At 36.2% G+C, this 21,021-nt stretch overlaps 1 protein-coding gene across 7 annotated transcripts in view; it reads right to left on the reverse strand.

The window, feature by feature from the left end:
• Nucleotides 1-21,021, reverse strand: part of LOC113053167 (dachshund homolog 1-like) — a 99,724-nt gene that overhangs the window by 2,331 nt on the left and 76,372 nt on the right. For 4 of the 7 annotated variants that reach the window (XM_026217954.1, XM_026217953.1, XM_026217959.1 and 1 more), the window contains exons 7-10: nt 8,158-8,303; nt 7,030-7,177; nt 4,771-4,914; nt 4,004-4,072 (exon numbers count right to left, since the gene is read on the reverse strand). In XM_026217954.1, the coding sequence (XP_026073739.1) occupies nt 4,004-4,072; nt 4,771-4,914; nt 7,030-7,177; nt 8,158-8,303 (507 nt within the window). Of the gene's footprint in view, nt 1-4,003; nt 4,073-4,641; nt 4,688-4,770; nt 4,915-7,029; nt 7,178-8,157; nt 8,304-21,021 lie in introns of all 7 variants that reach the window. The other 3 variants (XM_026217957.1, XM_026217956.1, XM_026217955.1) reach the window with 2 other exon arrangements.

Below are 21,021 nucleotides of genomic sequence, written 5' to 3' on the forward strand. Positions count from 1 at the left end.
AATTTTTGAAGTCGAGCTCTCTAGCCAACTCGCTCTAAATGGAAAGCATAGCAAGACTGCAAAGCTTTTCTTGAGACATTGTAGACCTCAAGTAGTAATACAACTCCACATCATCTTCAAGAGATGCACAGAAACCTCACAAACAGCTGATAGTAGTTTGGACAGTAGCTGGCAGAGGATTTTTATCAGAGTTAGTCATAATAACTATATAGCAATTATTACTATCTATATTAACTATCTAGCTGTATTTTTATTCACTTTCAGTGCACAAACAACCATTATTCTCTTACTATACTTAATTATATTAATATTATAGGCATACTGACATACTTCATGTAAAATTAATATGAAAATTAAAAATAAAAACGCGATTTAGCAGGTATATTGTAATAATCAGACGCTAAAAAATAATACCCTTTAAATGTTCGTTGAGCCAATGGGATCACTCGGGGTCCTTAGCGGACTCGATTTCTCATGACAGGCTGTTTGTGTTGCCTTGATTACGGAATACAATTTGGGCGGACTGAACCATTTTATGATAATCGAGAGGGGGAGAGGGGCCCACGGACGTTTGTGTTTCCTCAACAAATAATTTTCTTGACACCAGGAAACAGCAAATAGAATAATTTAAACTTAATAATTTTTACTATCAAATATTATTTTTTAGCACCACAATTTTATTGGGGGGTTCTTTGGGCCCCCTCTTAGTCATGGGCCCCGAGAATCGTCATCGTTTACCCCCCCTTTACAGCGCCCCAGGCTGCAATACGCCTTCTTGTTTTCTCTAATGTTATTTATCACTCACTGGCCTCTTATTTAAACATAAATATTTGAAATATGACCAAATATATGGCTCTAGGCTCACAGGGCATGTAAAAAAAAAAAAAATCTATCAACAGCATCAAGCCCATTATATAAATGGTATGTGCATATTTATTCAGATCACGATAAATGCATTTGATATTGAGTGCCTTCATCTGTCAGAATGCAGCCTATTAAGTGCTGGAGATATTTAGTATGATTGATACAGTATTTTGATATCAAACGACAATTCTCTAGATTTCTTATACTAAACAATGTTGAAAATATACAATTAAACTATAAAAATACACAGTTAAATATAAACAACCTGAGAACAACGATAACAAAAACAAGCAGAGAGCTAATCTTAAATTTAAGAATTAGCATATTAATTCTGTGTCAAATGGAGTGTAGCTAAACTGGCTCGTGCAAACAGTGCCAGGAATGTTTCTGCAGTGGGAAAAATCGAATGACTGCCATGTTGTTTTATGAAAGAACCCCCCTCATTAAAATATGTTAAAACTTTGGCATTTTTATATTCAAATCAAGATGAAAAGTTCATTAAAGAGGATCAATATTTCATTAGATGCTAAATAAAACAAAGTAATTTTTGGCTTCTCTCAGCATAAAATTCCTTTGAAAGATTAATTAATACATGTAAATTATGCAAATTATGCCCATGCAAATACTTTATGAAGACAATTAAGGGAACCATTAATTACAGCCTTTTTTGCTTCAGTGACATTCGTTCATTTAATTTTAATTTCACTTTAACTGTTTTTATGTTTAATCTTGCAACAAAGAACTTTATCTCCCCTCACAGGGTCATGTAAACTTGCAGAAAACACAGAGAGTTGAGCACTGAGCATCGGGAAGAGATACCGGGGAGATATTATATTCGGTATCGCAAGGAATTAGTGGTGAGATGTACTCCCAGAAGCACGGAGCCAGGAAAAACAGTCAAGCTTATTCTTGGAATGGATTCAAAACACTGGAAAAGCAATTAATAAACACAGACTGTGTTAATATAGCAGAATTACAGAGTGTGACAAAAGACAAATAGAAATAATTAGTTCTCAGAAATTATGCTCTCATAATCCCCCCCCCCCCCCCCCAACAGCCAAGTGCTGAAATTATAGCACGTCTCTTTGTTTTTTTTATTTATTTATTTTTTTTGTATACGGGTTGGAATATAATTTTTCCTCCTCGTGCAAGTGTAATATATCAGCATCTTTTTTTATGTTTTTGCCATTTGAGAGTAATTATGCCTCACTAGTTGTAGGCCACAACAACCATGACATGAACACACACACACACAATGTTTTTAAAATTTAACACGCACAACATATTATTATACACACACTTCCTGTGGCCTTTTTTTCTTTTTTTTTTTTAGTAAATCTTTCAAGGCCACTGACAGAAAAACCTATGAAAGGATTCGTTGTGAAGCAATGACTACAGTTTTGCCAGTGACAACATACTTAAAAGAAAACATTTTTTACACATTTCTTTACAGTTCAAATTACCTCAGTGCCTCGTATTCTACTATATCTGCTCAAAAAAGTACTGACAAAAGCAATTTGAATAATGAACTATTTTCTCTTTATGCTTATGCTAACTTTCTGGATCTAGCAATTAACACTGAAAAATTATGAATCTTTAGACATAAGAACCATCATACCATCATAATGCTAATGACATTATATGCTGCGAAAAAAAAACTGTACTCCTTGTACTGGATCTCCATTTATTTTTACTAAAAACTTCCTTCACACACACACACACACACACAAAAATTAACTAGGCTAATCAAACTGGGTTACAGGGCTTTTACTTGCGATGGGGGTATTAATGCCATTAAAATGCCATTTACCACATTTCATAGCAATTTCCAAACACTATTTTCAAAGGGAAATTGAGACCACTCAAGACAAGTGTTTTTTTTTTTTGTTTTTTTTTTTTTTTGCATCATGTGCTGCTGGGTACTATTAAAATAGACATCAGAGCGGCGAGCGACTTAACACTTAAGGTCTAGTTAAAAGAGTGTGACTGAAACATCTGCAAATGGGCGAGTGGTTTTTCTGTGAAACAATACCAGACTAAACCAGTTCCATAAATACCCATACACCCATAAAGTTCATGCGTATTTATTTAAGTGGGCGTGTTGTGCTCTTGTGAGGTAACTCCACTGTGGGTCATCTTCAGATAATGAAACTTCTTATTATGCTCATTAAATTACATTAGACTCTGAGGTACACAACATAGGCAGGGTCTTACTGTCAAGGGGATTTATCTTTAAAATGGTTCTCTGTCTTATATCCAAAGAATTTTATCTTTGAACTTCACCTAATAAGCTGAACACCATCTTTACTGTGGTACATACAGAATATATACTTCAGGTTTACACTTACATATAATAAATGGAGTAAAGGCTATGTATATTTAGCACTTATATTTATACACACACACACACACACACACACACACACACACACACACACACACATATATATATATATATATATATATATATATATATATATATATATATATATATATATATATACAGTATATATAGGTTAATTATCTGAATGTGATCCTCCTGAACTTTGTAAATAAAACACCATATAAAATAGGAATATTTCAAATGTTTTTGTCCATACAGTCAAAGTAAATGGGCTCAAAAAAAAAAAAAAAAAAAAAAAACATTTATCAAAATATCTATTTTTGTGTTCTGCTGGAGAAATTAATTAAATAGGTTGGAATGACATGAGGGTGAACAAATTATGACAGAATATTTATTTTTGGGTGAACATTCCCATTTACCAGTAATAATATTTTAATATACCCCTGCTGGTAAATACTACAATACAAAAGAACAGTTTTCATTGACTCGGTGGGCTTTTTTAATGTTTAATCTTCTTCTTGTTCCTCATTTAATATCCCATCAAATCCCCTCACACACTCAGAAGGAATCAACTCTCCAACTCAGCAGACCGTGCCATTGTCATAACGCACATTTGTATGATTTTCCTGTCTAGAAATGTTCTCCTCACAGATCCCACCGATCTTGACCTTCCTCTTGAACTGTAGGACCTGCAGCCCAGATGGCAGGCTGCATGCATGAACAGCAGGCTGAGTTAAAGTGCGGCTCATATACTGGAGCTGAGCTGAGATTTATAGTCTCCTCAAAAACACGTACCTTGTATTGTCCTCTCAGCATCTGTTCTGCCACTGCTGCGGTCAGTCTCTATCTCCTGGGTCAACGAGTCTGGCAAAATGAAAAGATAATGACAATTAAACATCCATGACATCTGTGCTTAATTAGGAAAGTTTTTCTAGCCTCATCTCTGGTGAGGGGCGGAGGGTGGATGTGCTCGGTTCGGGGTGAAACTTCAACCAATCAATGAGCGGTAATGAGCGATAACTGAACAGAGCATTTCTTCACATGTTAGACTGATATAATCTTGCTAAGCTCTACAATCTCTACAAAATAGTTGATTCTGATTGGTCAATAGTGGCATTATTCCTGGCATTTTTTTTTCTCTAACACATCTGAATTTGTATCATTTTCTTTACAATCTCATGGCCATTTATATAAATATTTAGTCATTCACTGTATATTAAATGGTGCAGTTACCTTGTAATTGTAACAAATAAAAAACCCTTTTTGTGATGAAGACATGAAGATTCTTTCTTTTTATGTTAAGGACCTGCTAACTGTGTTCTCTAAACATACTGAAGCATATGTCATCAGATTATTCTCAGAAAGTAACTACACGCACACACACACACACACACACACACACATACACAAAAGATATTTAACATGGATCGTACTTCATCAATACTGCAAATTCCTTATCCTCGACACATCTCATAAGACCTTAAAATGGAATAGAAAAACATATAATTTCTATACCCTTTTAATTAATTGAAGTATGTCAGTGTTCTGGTAAGGTGTCGTACCATTGAGTGATCTGAGACTTTCTGTGGGTGATGTCTGTTTCAGGGATTGCTCCGCCTGCTCTCGCCGTTTTGACTCATACTCCAGCGCCTCCTGCAATTTCCGCTTCGCTTTCTTCTCCTTCTTCAATCGCTTCTGAATGATCGCTGCATTAAAAGAAAAGAGAAAGGAAGCAGTCAATAACCCCAGTCATATGCAGTGGTATCTAGGATATTAAGGACTACAAGAAGGGGATGTGAGTTTTCAAACTCTTGTCATTGAGGAAATATTCATAGAAAAGGTGCAAGTGAAAATAAATTGTCATTAGCGAAATAATTGAGCTAGCGATAACCTGGATTAACCTACAGTAGGTTAAAATGCCAATGAGACGAGGTTAAAAGAAACTTTCAATAAAGAAAGAGAGAGGCATGCTGAATACTAAACAGAAGAAAGCTGGAGGGCTGTAGGCACATTTATTAGGATCCTTCTGTAAAACTTGCTAAATAAGCTCAATTTGATTCATTATGTAAGATAAATACAAAGTGAGACTATTAAGTCACATTTAGCAATACTTTTGTGCAGAAAAATCTAAATCATTTAAATTGTAGATTCATAATTATATTTCCATGCAATAATAGAGTACAATAGAGTATGTAACTAGAGGCCATCTGTTAATGCACATATCACTTTTCTCAAAGAGAGTTGAAAATGATTAACTAAACTATCATCAATCTGTAGTCCAATCATGGCCTTCCCTCGAGAAATGTTGTGGCTAATTTAGAAACATTTACCATCTAAATTACTTATTAATATTTTTTATGAGGTTAACCACATTCACTTGAATGAGGAGTTTGTATTTCTTTCTAATGCACCCTGTGCATTTAGACGTTGTCTATGTACGTAGTTACGGTAATATGCTGTATTCCCACAAGCACTTCTGCACACATAATCAATATGTGCTCATGTATTGATTGTAATGTGAATATGCCTCATTTTGCTCAATTTATGACCTTGTCTCTGTCACTTTGGCAGTATGTTTTACGTGCGCTTGTAATTAACAACTGAGCTTGTAACATGGTGTTTCAGGTCATTTTATTGCAATTTTACACGTAATGCTGTAAAGTATGTTTTGATAATGATGCATTAAAGGTCATTTGTTGATGAGATTTTTGCATTTTCTGAAGAAAATGTGAGTGGTACTTGCCTATGCAAAACTGACCAAAAAGAGGCTATGATTATTGTGGCTGTTTAACTATAGGTCCAATATCTTTTTGATATTTTTATGAAAATTTGAATTTTCAGCAGCCATTACTTTAGTATCATACGATCCTTCAGAAATAATTTTAATGTGCTGATTTGTTGCTCAAGTAGCATTTCTTAATATGATCACAGCTGAAAACAGTTAACCATGATACATTTTGTTTTTCAGGATTCTTTAATGAATAGGAAGTTCAAAAGAACAGCATTTACTTAAAATTGATTTTTTTCAACAATGTAAAAGTATCACTTTTCATCAATTTAATGCATCCATTATAAATAATTAAAAGTAAAAAAAAAAAAAAAAAAAATTGTATTTGAGTTACCATGTTCATGTTCGTAGCACAAACAAGCTATGCACAAATTTAAAAACAAGGGGACCACAAACATACATATTAACTGATTCTGAATTGATTGGCATTTACCTTATTATTATCTGATATATTTCTATTTAAATGTTATATTCTAGGCCTAATTATGGTGCTTGCTTTCACATCGTTTCTCATAAATATTGTTCTACAAAAACTTACCCAGGATACCTTTAATAAATGCCTAGCAATGCCGTTGTGATCACCGACAACAACATAGAATCTGTCTACCAACACTACGCAACCACACAAAATGACTTTTACACATGTAAGCAACACTCTCATTTTACTCCAAAAATGTGAAGTCTAGTTAATACATTTTATAAGACAAAACAATAATGGTTCAGACATATAGGTAATAAATACTCAACCAAATTAGTCAGACTGAGAATAAATGTTAATGAGCTGATTAAAAATAAGTAATTGACATGACATGTAGTATATATTTTATATGGTGAGAAAACAAATATGTCCTCATAAATACGATTCACATGGGCAAATATAGCCCCTAAATGGAAAGGTTATTTTATGAAATTGGTGTGTACAGTGAAATACATTGCCTTTATTCATGAAATGCCTCTAGAACTAGGAATCAGACAATAGAAGATATAATAAATCATGTGTACTGTAGAGTATGAGTGTTTGAGTAATACACACCTCTGTTCTTCTGCTCAACAGCCAGTTGTTTCTCCAGGGTTTCTCTGAGCTCACGCTCTCTAAACAGCTCCATCTTCAGCTCCGTCTTCTCCAGCTGCACTTGTTTCTCCTGAGCGCGGGCGTTATCAATTGCCACCTTCAGCAAACCCTGCAGCAGAAGACAAACTCACCTCATACGAAGTCCACACACACGTCCTCAAGAATCAATGAACTGTATGAAGAATTTACTTTATGCTAGAGCAGTAGCACTTAAACTTAGGAAAGTATTTTAAAGAAAACAATCACTCAATAGTATAATGCAATATCTTCCGTTTGTCAGTTTGTGAAGCAGCAGGTTGTATAAGAATTATCAAATCTAAACAGCTGCTTTTCTCAAAACAACACTTCAAGCGATATTTGCCGTGCAAACGCGTGGTGACCATATTAAAACAACTGTTCCCTGTACGCATGCAATTAAGCCAAATGCAATGGGCTATATCATACTAATTGTTTCTTCTTATGACCCCAATTTAGACTAAGTTGCTTTATCTCAATTTTCTGCTTGGGTTCGTTTTGTTGATTTGTGTGTGAATGTTCAATCAAAACATTACCCTGAAATCATGATTAAATATGACTGACTGAACTGAGTCCTGCTAATTAACAATGGGGCCGAAAGCAGCGCGATAGATCCGATGGCCAAATCACAAGAGCAACGAGCAAACCTGTCACTCCCCAAACTGTACCCACATCATTAGTCTCAGAGGCGGTGTTAATCAACTACATTCATCTTTCTGACTGGGTCTTACTTGCATGACAACTGCAGTGATGATCAAGGAAGTCTTGGTGAATATACAGTACACCACTATGCATTTGTTTTGATGGGAAAAACTTCAAAGCTGGAGGAGGACCTAGAAAGGTACTGTATTAACTTTTGCCACACCTGACACAGGCAGCTGGACCCTGAGTATAAAGACACTTCGTAACATATATTCACCATAAATTGACTCTAAAACAAACTTCTCACTTGCCAATTCACTAATTAGTAGTTAGTAGACCATCTGAATCAACCATGGAGAACTGTATCAAGTAAAACTATTCATAGTGTGTTTCACTTTCTGCTAAAGATCTTCTGACAAAGAGGTCTCTTACCTGGATGTTAGTCAGAAGGGTCTCTATAGATGACAGGCCTTCAGGGAATAGGAAAGGTGAGGGGAATCCTGGAGGTAAAGTCTGACCCGCCAACGAGAGCCTCTCATAACAGTCTCTTGCTGTTGGCGTGCACATGGGGGTTTCTTCTGGTGGCAAACAGACAGACATACACACTCAGCACAACAGATGACATGTAGTACTGTGCTGTAAAATAAATCATTATTTTCCCGAATTGGTGTTTATACACCCAGATTGTTTCTGAGATGTAAAATTAACATCTATACAAGCATGCCCAATCAAGCACATATGATTGATAGCCCATTCTGTCAGTGTCACACAGCACTCTATTATTGATGCTTCTGTATTTATAGTTGCTATAAACGCTTGAGAGATTTTACATACTGATATAATGAGAGATTTTTTTTGTTTTTTAAATGGGAATTAGCATTTTTGGAAAGTATGGATATGTTGGGGGACAAAGCCCACCCTTTCCATATGGCATGAAAACTCTGATAAGAATTGACTACACTCAAGCAGATGCATATGGCAAGTAGAGATTGTCAAGGGCCCTGGCTTTAACAAAGGCCATATGGCACAAGGTGGTGAACCCTCACTGACCATGTTTCAACACTATTGCTGCCCCCTCAGCAGAGGGGCAATGCCATTTTGGGCAAACAAATTAAATTCCTCAAAGGAATCGGTGCATTAAAAAAAATCAATATGATTGGATGAGATTCAAGAGGCACCTGGTAGAACAAAGCAGAGGAGTAAAATAAATATCATTTATTCCCCCTTCAGTCGATGGATGACACATAAATGTGCAGGTGTAAAAAGTCACAGGTGGGGCTGCAGTTAAAACCCTCTGGAAATAAAAGAAAAAGGATTTTATGTCTTCCAGACAAATAAAAACAGGGGCTGACACATTAAAGTGTATATATTTTATCACCTAGTCCACTGGGACATCCTGCTGAATGTCATAAGGAGAGAAAACGTTGGGATGAGCACACTAAAGTAAGAAGGAAATCTTTACAAAGAGCTTTCCGAGATTAATTATTTTGTCAACTTGTTAAACATTATGCATTATATAAACATTATAATTTTCTTTATAGTGTAGCAAATGGTTGTGTTACAATCAACATGCACTGCATTTAAACTTTAATCCAAAACAATTTTCAATATATGCTAAATATTTTATACTGGTATGCATTATGCATTTTGAAACTTGGTTTTGCTGATCCTGTGCTCAACAATAAGCTACAGGAACGGGTACTGCAATACAAATAATTCAAAATTCATTATTTAATAATTCCATGAAGTAGAATTCCATTTCATAACCTATAGTCTGCTCAAAATCATTCAGTCTGAATTCATTGTCTAATGCCATTATGACAATGTTTTAATTTTAAATATTTGTCTATATGCACATTTTTATTGGATCTTTTAGATTAGCTGTGACCTAATGGTTAAAGTCTTGGACTAGTTACCCGAAGGTTGCCGGTTTGAGTCTCGGTGCTGGCAGGAGTTGTAGGAGTGAATAAACAGCACTCTCTTCCACCCTCAATACCCATGGCTGAAGTGCCCTTGAACAAGGCACTGAACCCCCAGGTGCTGGATCTATAGCTGCCCACTGCTCTGGGTGTGTGTTCACTTCTCACTGCTGTGTGTGTGTGTACTTGGATGGGTTAAATGCAGAGCACCAATTCTGAGTTTGGGTTACCATACTTGGCAAATGTCACGACTTTCATTCTAAATGTTTGACAATATCTTGTAAATAATTGTGATACTAGTTGAGGTTTGACCCTACATTTTTTTTCAGTCACAGGCCAGATCCTTAACAACAACTACCTACCTAAATAATTTTTTTATTTTTATTCTAGTCCTCTGAGCATCATCTGAAAGAGAATAACGTGAGCGTGGACACTGAGCAGATGTCTGGTGAGGCTGAACTGTAAAGCAGATTCCTGCTCACTTCCTGTAAGCAGCCACCAGTGCCTGTCAGTGCCCTGATGACATCATCTGCCATTCATCAGTTCCGTTAGGGCAGACCTCTGCCATCTGCTGCACTGGCCATCATAACTCTTCATCTAACTCCACACACGCACCCACTTACACACAGGCCATCAAAACTCCACATTTATCTTAACAGCCACAGCCTTATAGAGGCTATCATAGGTGTGCATCCATCACTACACACACATATGTACAGGTCTCATAACCCCCTGAATCCATCTCCACACACACATGCACAAACATGTACACACAGACTATCATAACTCACTTTAAACAGTGAGCCTTGCGCTGACACTATCTTCACGCTGTCATAGCATGCTGCCAATCACAGCAGAAGTCTCAGACAACATTCTGCCTGCTACAAAACAAGACATCACACAGGCCATGTCACCAACTACCAGAACACAACCAAATGATTCAAACTGTCTAAAAGCCAAGCAACTCATCTCTGTTGTGTATGAGGCTGATGATGGTAGTGTCATCTGCAAATTTCAGGAGTTTGACAGAGGAGTCTTTTGCAGTGCATTTGTTCGTATACAGGGAGAAGAGCAGTGAAGAGACTACACATCCCTGAGGGGCACCAGTGCTGATGGGGAGAGTCTTGGATGTAAGTTTATCTAGCCTCACTAGCTCTTGCCAGTCTGTCAGGAAGCTGGCGATCCTCTGATCAATTGGGGAGGACACAGAGAGCTGGGTCAGTTCCACTGTGAGAAGAACAGGCATGATGGTATTGATGGTCAAACTGAAGTCCACAGACAAAGTCCTATGTCCCAGGTCTATTGAAATGTTGTAGAATACTCTGCAGTCCCATGTTGACTGCATCGTCCACAGACCTGTTTGCTTTGTAGGCAAACTGAAGAGGATCCAGCAAGGGTGCAGTGATGATCTCTACCACGTTGTTCATGCTCATTTCCCCCATTTTACATTTAGATCTTTTTTTTTTCTGTCATCTAACACTCACTAATAAATACTTTCACTTTAAAATACTCACTAATAATTTAACAATGTAAAATTTCATTTCATTTTTTTTTCATACTGTATATTACAATGTTGTGGTGCCTAAATTTACTTGTATTTGAAATTATTGATTTTCGAGTTTTATTTGCAATTAAGACAAACTATTCCAAAAAGTATAAATTTTAGTATTAGTAATTTATCTAATTTATTATAGAATTATAAATAATGTTTTTATGCAAATAATATAGATATTTAATTATATGTTTAATTAAACTTTGTAAATTATATAAAACATATAATTTGTATTTATTTATTTATTTATTTATTTATTCCTCTATAGCAATAATGGTATGGAATAAACTACACATTATGTTTATTAATTTAGGTTAGGTGTTTGCTTTAAGTACAATCAATATCTTATTATGTATTCTATTCTATTCTATTCTAATCTCACAAGAACACAACCTATCATGAAGTGTATTATAACGCATAACAAATGCCTTTTTAATTCATAATATACAACAGTAAATTATAAGCCTACAGTTGTATTTTTCATGCATTTTAGTTTAAGTACCAAACCCCAGAATCAGGCTCTCGTACAGAATTAATGTGTTTATATGTCTCCCTAAATCATGCACAAACATGGAACGACTTGAGAAGCCCCTCTTCTGCCATCAGTATTCACCAAAGCCAGCCAAGGCTTGGTAACAGCTGGTCCTACATTAATTAGTTTAAAGTATTTATTTCAACCATCTCAGCAGCAGATTGCAGCAAAACATAAGAGATTATTCCGAGCATCTGCAAATGCCCTGGAAACATCCAGCCAACCAACAGTTGAATATCAGCCACCACTATTAAGACTTTACGATTCACAATTCTTGGATGGAGGAAAGGCAAAGAGGAGTGATGGGAATCCGTGGAGGGTTTCCTACAATCATTCCCCAATTTAACTAACATTTTACTACAGTTCATTACCGACAATGGGTGACCTGACTATTGGACTAATGGATGTGTGTTTGCTTGCAATCAAATGAAACGAAAAAAAAAAAAAAAAACACAAGAAAATCTCTTTTTAATGCTGTTGGATGACATCGCTTTGTGCCGTAATAAACCGATCATGTAAACAGAGTGGATTATATGAATTCTATGCAATTACTACATCTTTGTCACATTCACAGCTCTGGTTCTTTAGATGCCAAACATGTATTGAATCAGAAAATGAGAAACAATAGAGGAGAACTGGACATCAGAAGCCTGAATTTGGTTTACAGCCACCGTAGTCCTGGATTTAGTGTTGGCATTAATAATACATCATTGCTTAAACCAACTTCTGCTTTAGACTCAGCAGGACCTCGCCACAAACACAATACTGGATCACAGGGTGGTTCATATTGCTGTGTTACTAGGAAACAATCTGTCATGCATTAGAAAACAAACAGCACATTTCATCTCAAATGACCAATTCAGCTCTCAAATAACCAAAATATGCCATTATTTGGTCAGTCTCCATTAACATTAACCACACTTGAGTGCGATTGTGTCTGTGAGCATTCTCTTGTTTTTGAGCACTCCATTTTGGCCAAGCTTTAGCTGTTTATTTTCTGCCACTGGTCCAGAATCATTGACTTGGACTTAATTACAGTGCCAGACGCCAGCATGATGAAGAGAGCGAAGGAGAGAGCTGTGGTTTCCAGGTGATATTTCTCCACGGGGCTGCCAGCAGCAGCTGTGACAGGTCCGTTTGCAGCTTTCTGCCTCAAAATAATCTTTATGAAATCCTTTTAGGTCAGTCGTGTCACAAATAACATTTCATGTGCAACTGTTTTGCTGGATAATAGGAGCCGAAAAAAAAAAAAAAAATGGGACGCTGTAAATATGAGGCAGTTGGAATGAAATGCCATAATTTAAAACAACGCACATACTCACAATCACACGTAAACATGTGCGCGCACTCACGCACCGTCCCTCCCTCCCGTGGCAGCAGTGGGAGTCCTTGACAGTGTGGTAGCAATGATAAATCACCTTTCCTGTTAATTCTCCCAGTCCTTATGTGATGTTCTGCTAAAACGGGCTCAGAAATCGACTTGACAAACTATGAATGTAAAAAAAAATATCACTCGGAGGGATCTGGACTTATCTCCAATTTACATGTTATTAGATTTGTATTGTGAGCTGTGTTTGGACAAGGCTGCTCTGAGGAAAAGGACAGAGAGAAAAAATTATGTTTGCGATAAGAGAAGATAAAATGTCATGTCTTTGATATCTTTGATGGAAAGTCACGACAAGGATACCGTAAACCACTCAACAGATTTTTAATATGATAGACAAGGCACTCTGAGATTAAATGAGTGGAAACCTTGGGAAATTTAGCAACATTCTCTCAATAAATAGATTTAATTGACCTTGGGAGCTGAAAATGTGCCATATGTTGCAAGTTGCAGTGTTTGAATTGAAGTCCCAGTGGACCTTTCAGCTGATTTCTCCAATGAAGGCACTGAGCCGGAGGAGGAAGAAAGGGAGAGAGAGAGGGAGAGAGAGGAAAAAAGCATTGCAGCATTTGGCTAGCCAGTCATTGTGATATATTGACAGGTGAAGCCTGTGTCCTTGCAAACCTGTGTTCCTCTCAGCAGGAGAATTGAATGTTTAAAACGTGGAGGATGTCCGTTCCCCTCTCTGCAAAGGCTGCCGCTGCCTACAGCAGACAATTACATTTTATTTGACCTGCCAATGGGGCTGAGAAGTTGCCTCCTTCCAAGGGAGTGGTTATGACCTTTCAGTCTCATAAATGGAGAAAACAGCGCATTACACAGAGGCTAATCTTTAAAACTGCTTCATCTTCTTTCTCTTCTGCATTCCTTTAAATAGTTCAACAGCAAACTGTTTTTATTGACCTAAACCAAAGCTTATATAGCCTATGTTTAAAGTGTATGTGTCAGACTGCCACCAATTTCCGTAACTGATCCGTTTAAATAAGCTCTTTTAAAAAATGCAAAAGCATCACTAGAATGAGTACTGAACATGAGAGCACCAAACATATTTTAGGTAAAAGTTAAGTAAGCTAGGTTGGAGTATGTAATTACTTACGACCCTGTTCCCCTCTCTTTCTCCTAATGTTTTCTGTCTACTCTTGCACTATCCTGAAAATGAAAGCCAAACAAATAGGCAAATCAAACATTTTAAGTATGTAAAAAAAAAACTAACAATGAGTAAATAAACAAAAGAATAAATAAATAAATGTATGAATGAATAAATAATATTAAAAATGTTAAATAAATGGATACTAGATGGATAAAGAAGGTTAACAAAGAAAAAGACCAAACACTTCTTAGTATGCAAATATTATAATGAACTTAAACTGAATTTGAATTGAGGTGTCCAACAGAATGTAGAATTGCAATTCAAATTTGAACGCAAGAAAAAAGAATTCAAATAATTTGAAATTCAATGAAAATGTATGTAACTAATTTTAAATAGAAAAATCTGATTTTTTAAAATGTTTTAAAAGCCTTAAATATAGGTTTTATGGGCAGAATGACAGAGAGATAGTTTGATGGAATGACAGAACAATCCAAATAATAATAGAATGATTGATCCTTAGTGGGTAAATTCCTTTAGAATGACTTAAAAGTGCATATGTTGTGCATATGGGCATGGTTAACACAGACACTATGGCATATGTGTTACGGAAACACTATCTATCTACCATAGAACCGCTAACCCCGCTAACACCCACTTGGCTTTGCTCTTTTCTGCTCTTTAATTCCAAGATGAAAATTAGCCTTTACCAAATTCCTGCTGAGAGTCAAAGTCAAGTGCTGGAGTTGGTCGGCCCTGGATTAACAGGTAACATTTGGCTTGAAAAGCCTTATCTCTGAGAAATGCACAGTGGTGCTTCTCTCTCTCCACTAATGTTCCCTACACTTAGAGATTAAATCGCTTGCTGCACAAACCCATTTGAGAGCACAAGGAAGGTGAGGGGGATAATCAGCACAGGCACTGGGCCGTGTTTCCTCAATGCGCTCCCAAACATTACTGTGCACGGGCATAAAATTAGCGTCGGGACCTTAAAACGCTGACATTTCGCATGACTTTTGGGAAAGTGACACCATCATATTTTCTTGTAGGATATCATTAAATTTCAACTGCCCTGTGGCAGAGACTTTCCATTAATAACCAATTCTGTGTGTCACTCCGCACCCCTCTTCTGAAATAATGAGTCCTTTGGTTTGGCTTAATAAATTGAAACATATTCTCAAGGCCACGCTGAAGACAGCCGCACAGATGGGCAGGCAAAGGGGAGGAAATCTTCATAAATCCTTAACTGTCACACATGGTCAGGGATAAAAACAAAAGCATCCTTTATGATGAGCAGTTAAAAAAAAGGCCTTGTGTGGTTGCAGCTAACTGTAGCAAGAGGTCACACCACAAAAAGTGAAGATTTTAAGACACATTCACAGTGCACAAAATTTATCTTAGATCAAATAAATAATGAAAAAGAGATCTCTCTAAAGATCTAACAACTTATCTGAGATCAACTTTTCTATCATTATACTTTTATATCATTTTACTATCATTATACATATATACTCCAATAATCATAATAAGATTTAGAAGAGTTAGATTAATGATTTTTTTTTAATGAAAAGTTTAAATAGACCTGTGGTTTTGTGGTTCAAAACCATTTGTATTGTTCTCAATATGACATGAGTACTTAAGTACTGCTACATCATTAGACTGCATTTTTATGCATTATTTACACAGTTGCTGATATTGTCAAAATCAACATTTTGTAGCTTATCGATTTAATTTTTAAGTTTTGACTGTTGTTGTCCAAACAATTACTGTCAATAAGGTCCGAAACAACATTGGATCCTATTGACTTTCATTGTATATATACAAAACATTAAAAAAAAAATTAAAAAAAGATATCTATTTTTTTTTTTTTTTTTGAAAAAACATTGAACACGTGATTCCATGTTCAGTATTGTCACAAACATCTTGTTTTCAGGTGGTGGGCCATACAGCAGCGACAATGCAAAGTTTCTGATGCAAACCTCAGCAGAAGGAGATATCTTGTCTTTTTATATGGCCTGTGTCATGTTTATTGCAAAAGGTCAGAGTGTTCATTTGTTCAAAGTCAGCGTTTTTCCATGCTCTTCGAAGTAATAAATGCAGAGGGGATGTCATTATTGGACCGCTGAGGATTAAAGGCTTGACTGGCTGTGATGACTGCATTAAAAAGCACCCTACACTTCTTTTGGTCCTTTAAGTGAGCATCCTACAGGAAGACTGAACTCTCCATACAATGACTACCAACGATGTCATAAACAGACACTCCTCAAAGGTGGATGGTATTGGTGAGAGAGGGTTGCATAACCCAATTAATAAAGGTAAAGAAGTTTGAGTAACTAATACTCTCGAATGCCTTTAAATTAAATGCCTTTTGAAAAGCTAATGTATTCAAGGACTGATATGTAGTGGATTGTATTGTTTACAGTCTATTTTGGGGGTGACAATCATTATTAGGGTGTTATTATTAGCATGCATTACAGGAGGAATCAGGCCAGATTTACTGATCATTGAATGCTTACTGGTGCACAGCTGAAAGATAGATTACTCCAATCACACTCAAGCCTCCTGTACAATCTAATGCTAATCACCTCTAGGGATGAGTATGTGGGGATGTCTTTATTTATTTTTGTTAACTGGAATTGTCCTCAGCTCACATCTGGTTGAATTTGCTACATCTTTCAAGAATGCAATCATCGGGGTTCTTACATGGCAATAAATGTGTTTTGGTGCCAATATGTAAATGCCTTCCACATTTTACACACAATGACATTAGAAATTCAAACAAGGAGTAAAATAACAGACATAATCAAAAAGCTTTGATAGAACAAGCACTCGAACACTGAGAAATGGAAGATAGTCTGCAGTCTGATCACAGTGGAGTGCGTTCCATCGGAGACAGGCGGATATATTAATATTATATTATATTAATATATTATATTATATATTATAAAGACAAAAAGAAATGTAAATGTAAACTTTTTAAAAAGCAGAGCTTAGGAGCCCCCCGTCTGACGCCCTCTCTCTCTGTCTCTCATGCCCTCATGAGCAGAAAAAAATGGATGCAAATCCATTTGCATCTGGTTAACAGCTATATAAAAATACTTAGGATTTTTAAAAGCGGGTGATGTGTTAAACGTGTGGAAATCTGTTTTGATAACATTATTCATAACACTGGCTTTGCGCAGCTTGAATTAATAACACTCCATTTACAGATGGAAGAAAGCTGGCATGGTATTTCCAGTTAAAGAGATTAATTTTTAAACACCTTATTGACAGGCCGGGGTTAGGCGGGAAAAGGAACAGCAACTCTAGGCCTGTGGCTGCGAAGTCAAGGTGACTGGAACACTTGAGCTTTCAAATGTGAGAGAGAAGAGAATTAGTCTTCCCACTGTTTTTCACCCCCAATTCTCTTTTATTAGGAGCGATTTTGTCCGCAGTCAAAGGATATAACAGCCCTAAGTATCCGTTGATAATTACGGAACAGTGAAATTTAAAAATTTGTCACACTTTGCCCTAAACTCAGCAGCTTAATAAGAGAGCAACTCTACTATGTGAGAACTCCAATGAGACATTAAAGGGATATTTCCCGTAAAAATTTATTGTGTAATTCCAAACCTGCATGAGAAGAAGTTTTGAAAGTCAGTGGGCTCCAAACAACAAAACAGAATTTTAATTTTGGGATGAATTATCCCTTTAAAAGGGGTTTTGATTAAACTGTAATCTGTGTTTTTAAGTCAGCAAAACATACGTTTTAATTGTTTAATTGTTACGTCTGGTATATCAGCCTCAAAACATGCTGTTTACAAAACAAAACTGTGCACAGAAAACAATGATTTAATTGTTATGTCTAGGATGTCTGGGTCATAAGAAGTCAGTTTTTCCTTAACACATTTGTTCTTAAGCTTTTCGCATTTTGAATCACAAATTAGCAGAAACTACATTGCTAATTGTTACATTTCATTTGTCCAAGGGCAAACAAATTATACATTTGTTCACAGCAGTGTGCATATCGTTAAGGGCAGATGCTCTGATATGTACTTAGAATTCACAAAGAGACTATGTGCTGCATATGGAACCACTTTCATTGTAATTGCCCTTCTAGAGCAAAACAAAAAGAAAGTCCCTTGCAAACAGAGAATGGAAAACGGTGGAACTAGTCAAAAAACAAAGCCCTTACCCTCTTGGCCAAGAGCTGCATCTTTTTATTTTTATCAGAGCAGGTGCAGCACATTTCTCCCTTTGAAATGAAGGGTAACATAAAACGGCCCTGGCATGTTGTGATGGACAAGGAGATTTCACCTTCTCTAGTGAATGATAATACATTATTAAATTTGCCTCTCTGTTCGCGAGATACTCTTAGCTGACCACAGCATATTTATCTCTCTATCTGAGCCTTACATCCTGGCAGGAGAAAGCATTCTGTCACTTTTAAGGCATTTCAAAGATTAGAAAGAACCTCTTGCTTTTCAACATTCCTAAAAGCACTGTCTTTCTTGTGGAATGTGATTAGCAGTCCATGGTATCACGTAATGGAACATTCATGAGGGAGAACAAATATCCAAATGAAGCGCCGTGTCCTGGAGGGACGGCCCACATTTGCATCATCAGCACTATTTGTTTCGCTGCTCGCAAACTTGATTGATCCTCTATTGAATTTTTCTTTTCTTTCTTTTTCCACCCCTTCATTTCGACGGAACACACTGACAAGTTGTTTGATCATACACCGTGAGTGTCTGCCAAATCACATTTCAGATCCCCATGGCTAACGATCCAGCCTTTTGTCTTAAGAAAAGTCGGCCAAGTCAGCACAAGCCTCAGTCCGTTTCACTTTTGAAGCCAGAACCACAAAGACACTTAAAAAGGCGATAGAAAACATGCTTGGAAAGCAAGTATGTCTGATGAAAGGAGAGTTTGCAAGTTTACTGTGATCTGACATGAGGTTAAAGAACCAGAGTGTGTTATAAGTAACACGTTTGCTAAGCAAAAAACCAATGTCTCTATAACGATGTAAGATGGTGGTGATAAAACTGCCACAATGGCAACCGTATTCCTCGCTCAATAGTTTTGAGTTCTGGTTTCTTTCTCCAACAAACTAAATGATCAGACACCTGCATGTATTAAAAAAAAATCAGTGTAATACATTACAAATAATGCTTGTTATGCAGTCAATCAAAAGTGATTTAGGAAGTAATTTGTAATACTAACTTTTAAATTCCTACCTTTTAAATAACCTTTTAAGGTTAATGTTTCTACCACAGAAAATAATAAAACAAAACAATATAAAGAACACTTTGAATTTATTTCTTTTAACTATGATTTTACATCTCCCTCCTGTATCAAATTAACAATTCAACTTTATTTTTCTCTCTAGTATTTTCTGTATTTACAGTCAAATATAGTGGAGAACATCTCGCTTTTCCATAATCATGCCTTTTAACACATTATTTGATACAGTATGAATCAAACATCATGTTTACTTTGCTCAAAAGGTCCACAGGATTTGTACAATTTCCTGCAGTACACTAAGTGAAATTAGCCAGATTAGTTCTCAAGTGTTATGCTCTCAGTGAAATAAAGCCTCTGTCCTTGGGGTTTGTGAAGACAATTACATCAGCAAAGCAATCTAATGAGTTTCCATTCTTGCACTGCAAGAACAATATCTAGTTCTGCCAGGAAAAAAAATAAAAAAACAGTAGATTTTCCCACTCTCTTCAAATCTATTAAATTTAATGTCAGGAAACTTGAAAAATCTAAGATCCTGTAATGTTAGTACATCTGCAAGTTACAATACACAAATGCAATGTTACATGCAATCAGACTAACTATAAAATAATGAAAGCATGGTTTTTATACACCACAATTTTGTTTAATTATTCCCCTTTTTCTCTTTGATATGAGTTTTTAAAAGCAAAGAACTTTTATTTCATGTCTTTTGATGTTTTTGGGGATGAGGTAGTTTATGATGAAATCATATAATGGCTAACACATGCTTTGCCATTCACTGACCAGCTGGCAAATTATTGGAGTGATACTGCGGCTGCCATGCTCCATTATTCATTTGACTGCATCCCTGCACTTGTCTGTTTGGCCAAATCAGATCTGTTTATTCCACGAACATTGAATGCTGAATTCAGAGGAGGGGGTGTATGTGTCAATCACTCGCATAACCAAAGTCATGATGTACTGTCAATAGGGAGACTTGGTTATGGTAGGGTGTTATTTCAAGGTTTCACAATATGCCTGTGATGAGGACGTAGTCATTTAGGAATTTGAATAACATGGTAACTACAAAAAGGGGAAAGGGTAATCATATATACGTACACTCATCAAGATTATTTGTAGCAATACTCAACAAGAAGTGATGCTTTATGTAGACTTCATAAAAACGAAAAGAAAAAAAAAATTTGTGATCAGTTTTGTGAAGTAGTTTTTTCCTTTTTTGGAAGCACAATTTGAATCATTATTAAAAAATGTGTTACAATAAAGTACACAAATCAAATTTTGCATAACTAAATACATGCCATGGTGCATCAACATCACATTGCCAATCATCAGTGTCATCAAACGTGACTCATCTGTGATGATCAATAATACAAGAATAATTTATGTGAGAGCAGCTCTCATTTGGTAAAAATAAGCCTCTACCATTCCTTTGGGCAACAGAAACTGTTTGCAGTTATTATCCCATAAATTACTTTTCTAGTGTTGTTATTGTGCGAAGCTAAGCTACAGCTCCCCCCAATATGTTGATATATTCACGAGCGGCTCCCCCAAGGAGAGGAACCATGTTAAATGTTTGATGTCCAAAATGAGTTTACTGCCAAA

This window comes from Carassius auratus, chromosome 34, assembly GCF_003368295.1.
Source record: "Carassius auratus strain Wakin chromosome 34, ASM336829v1, whole genome shotgun sequence".
Lineage (NCBI taxonomy): Eukaryota > Metazoa > Chordata > Actinopteri > Cypriniformes > Cyprinidae > Carassius > Carassius auratus.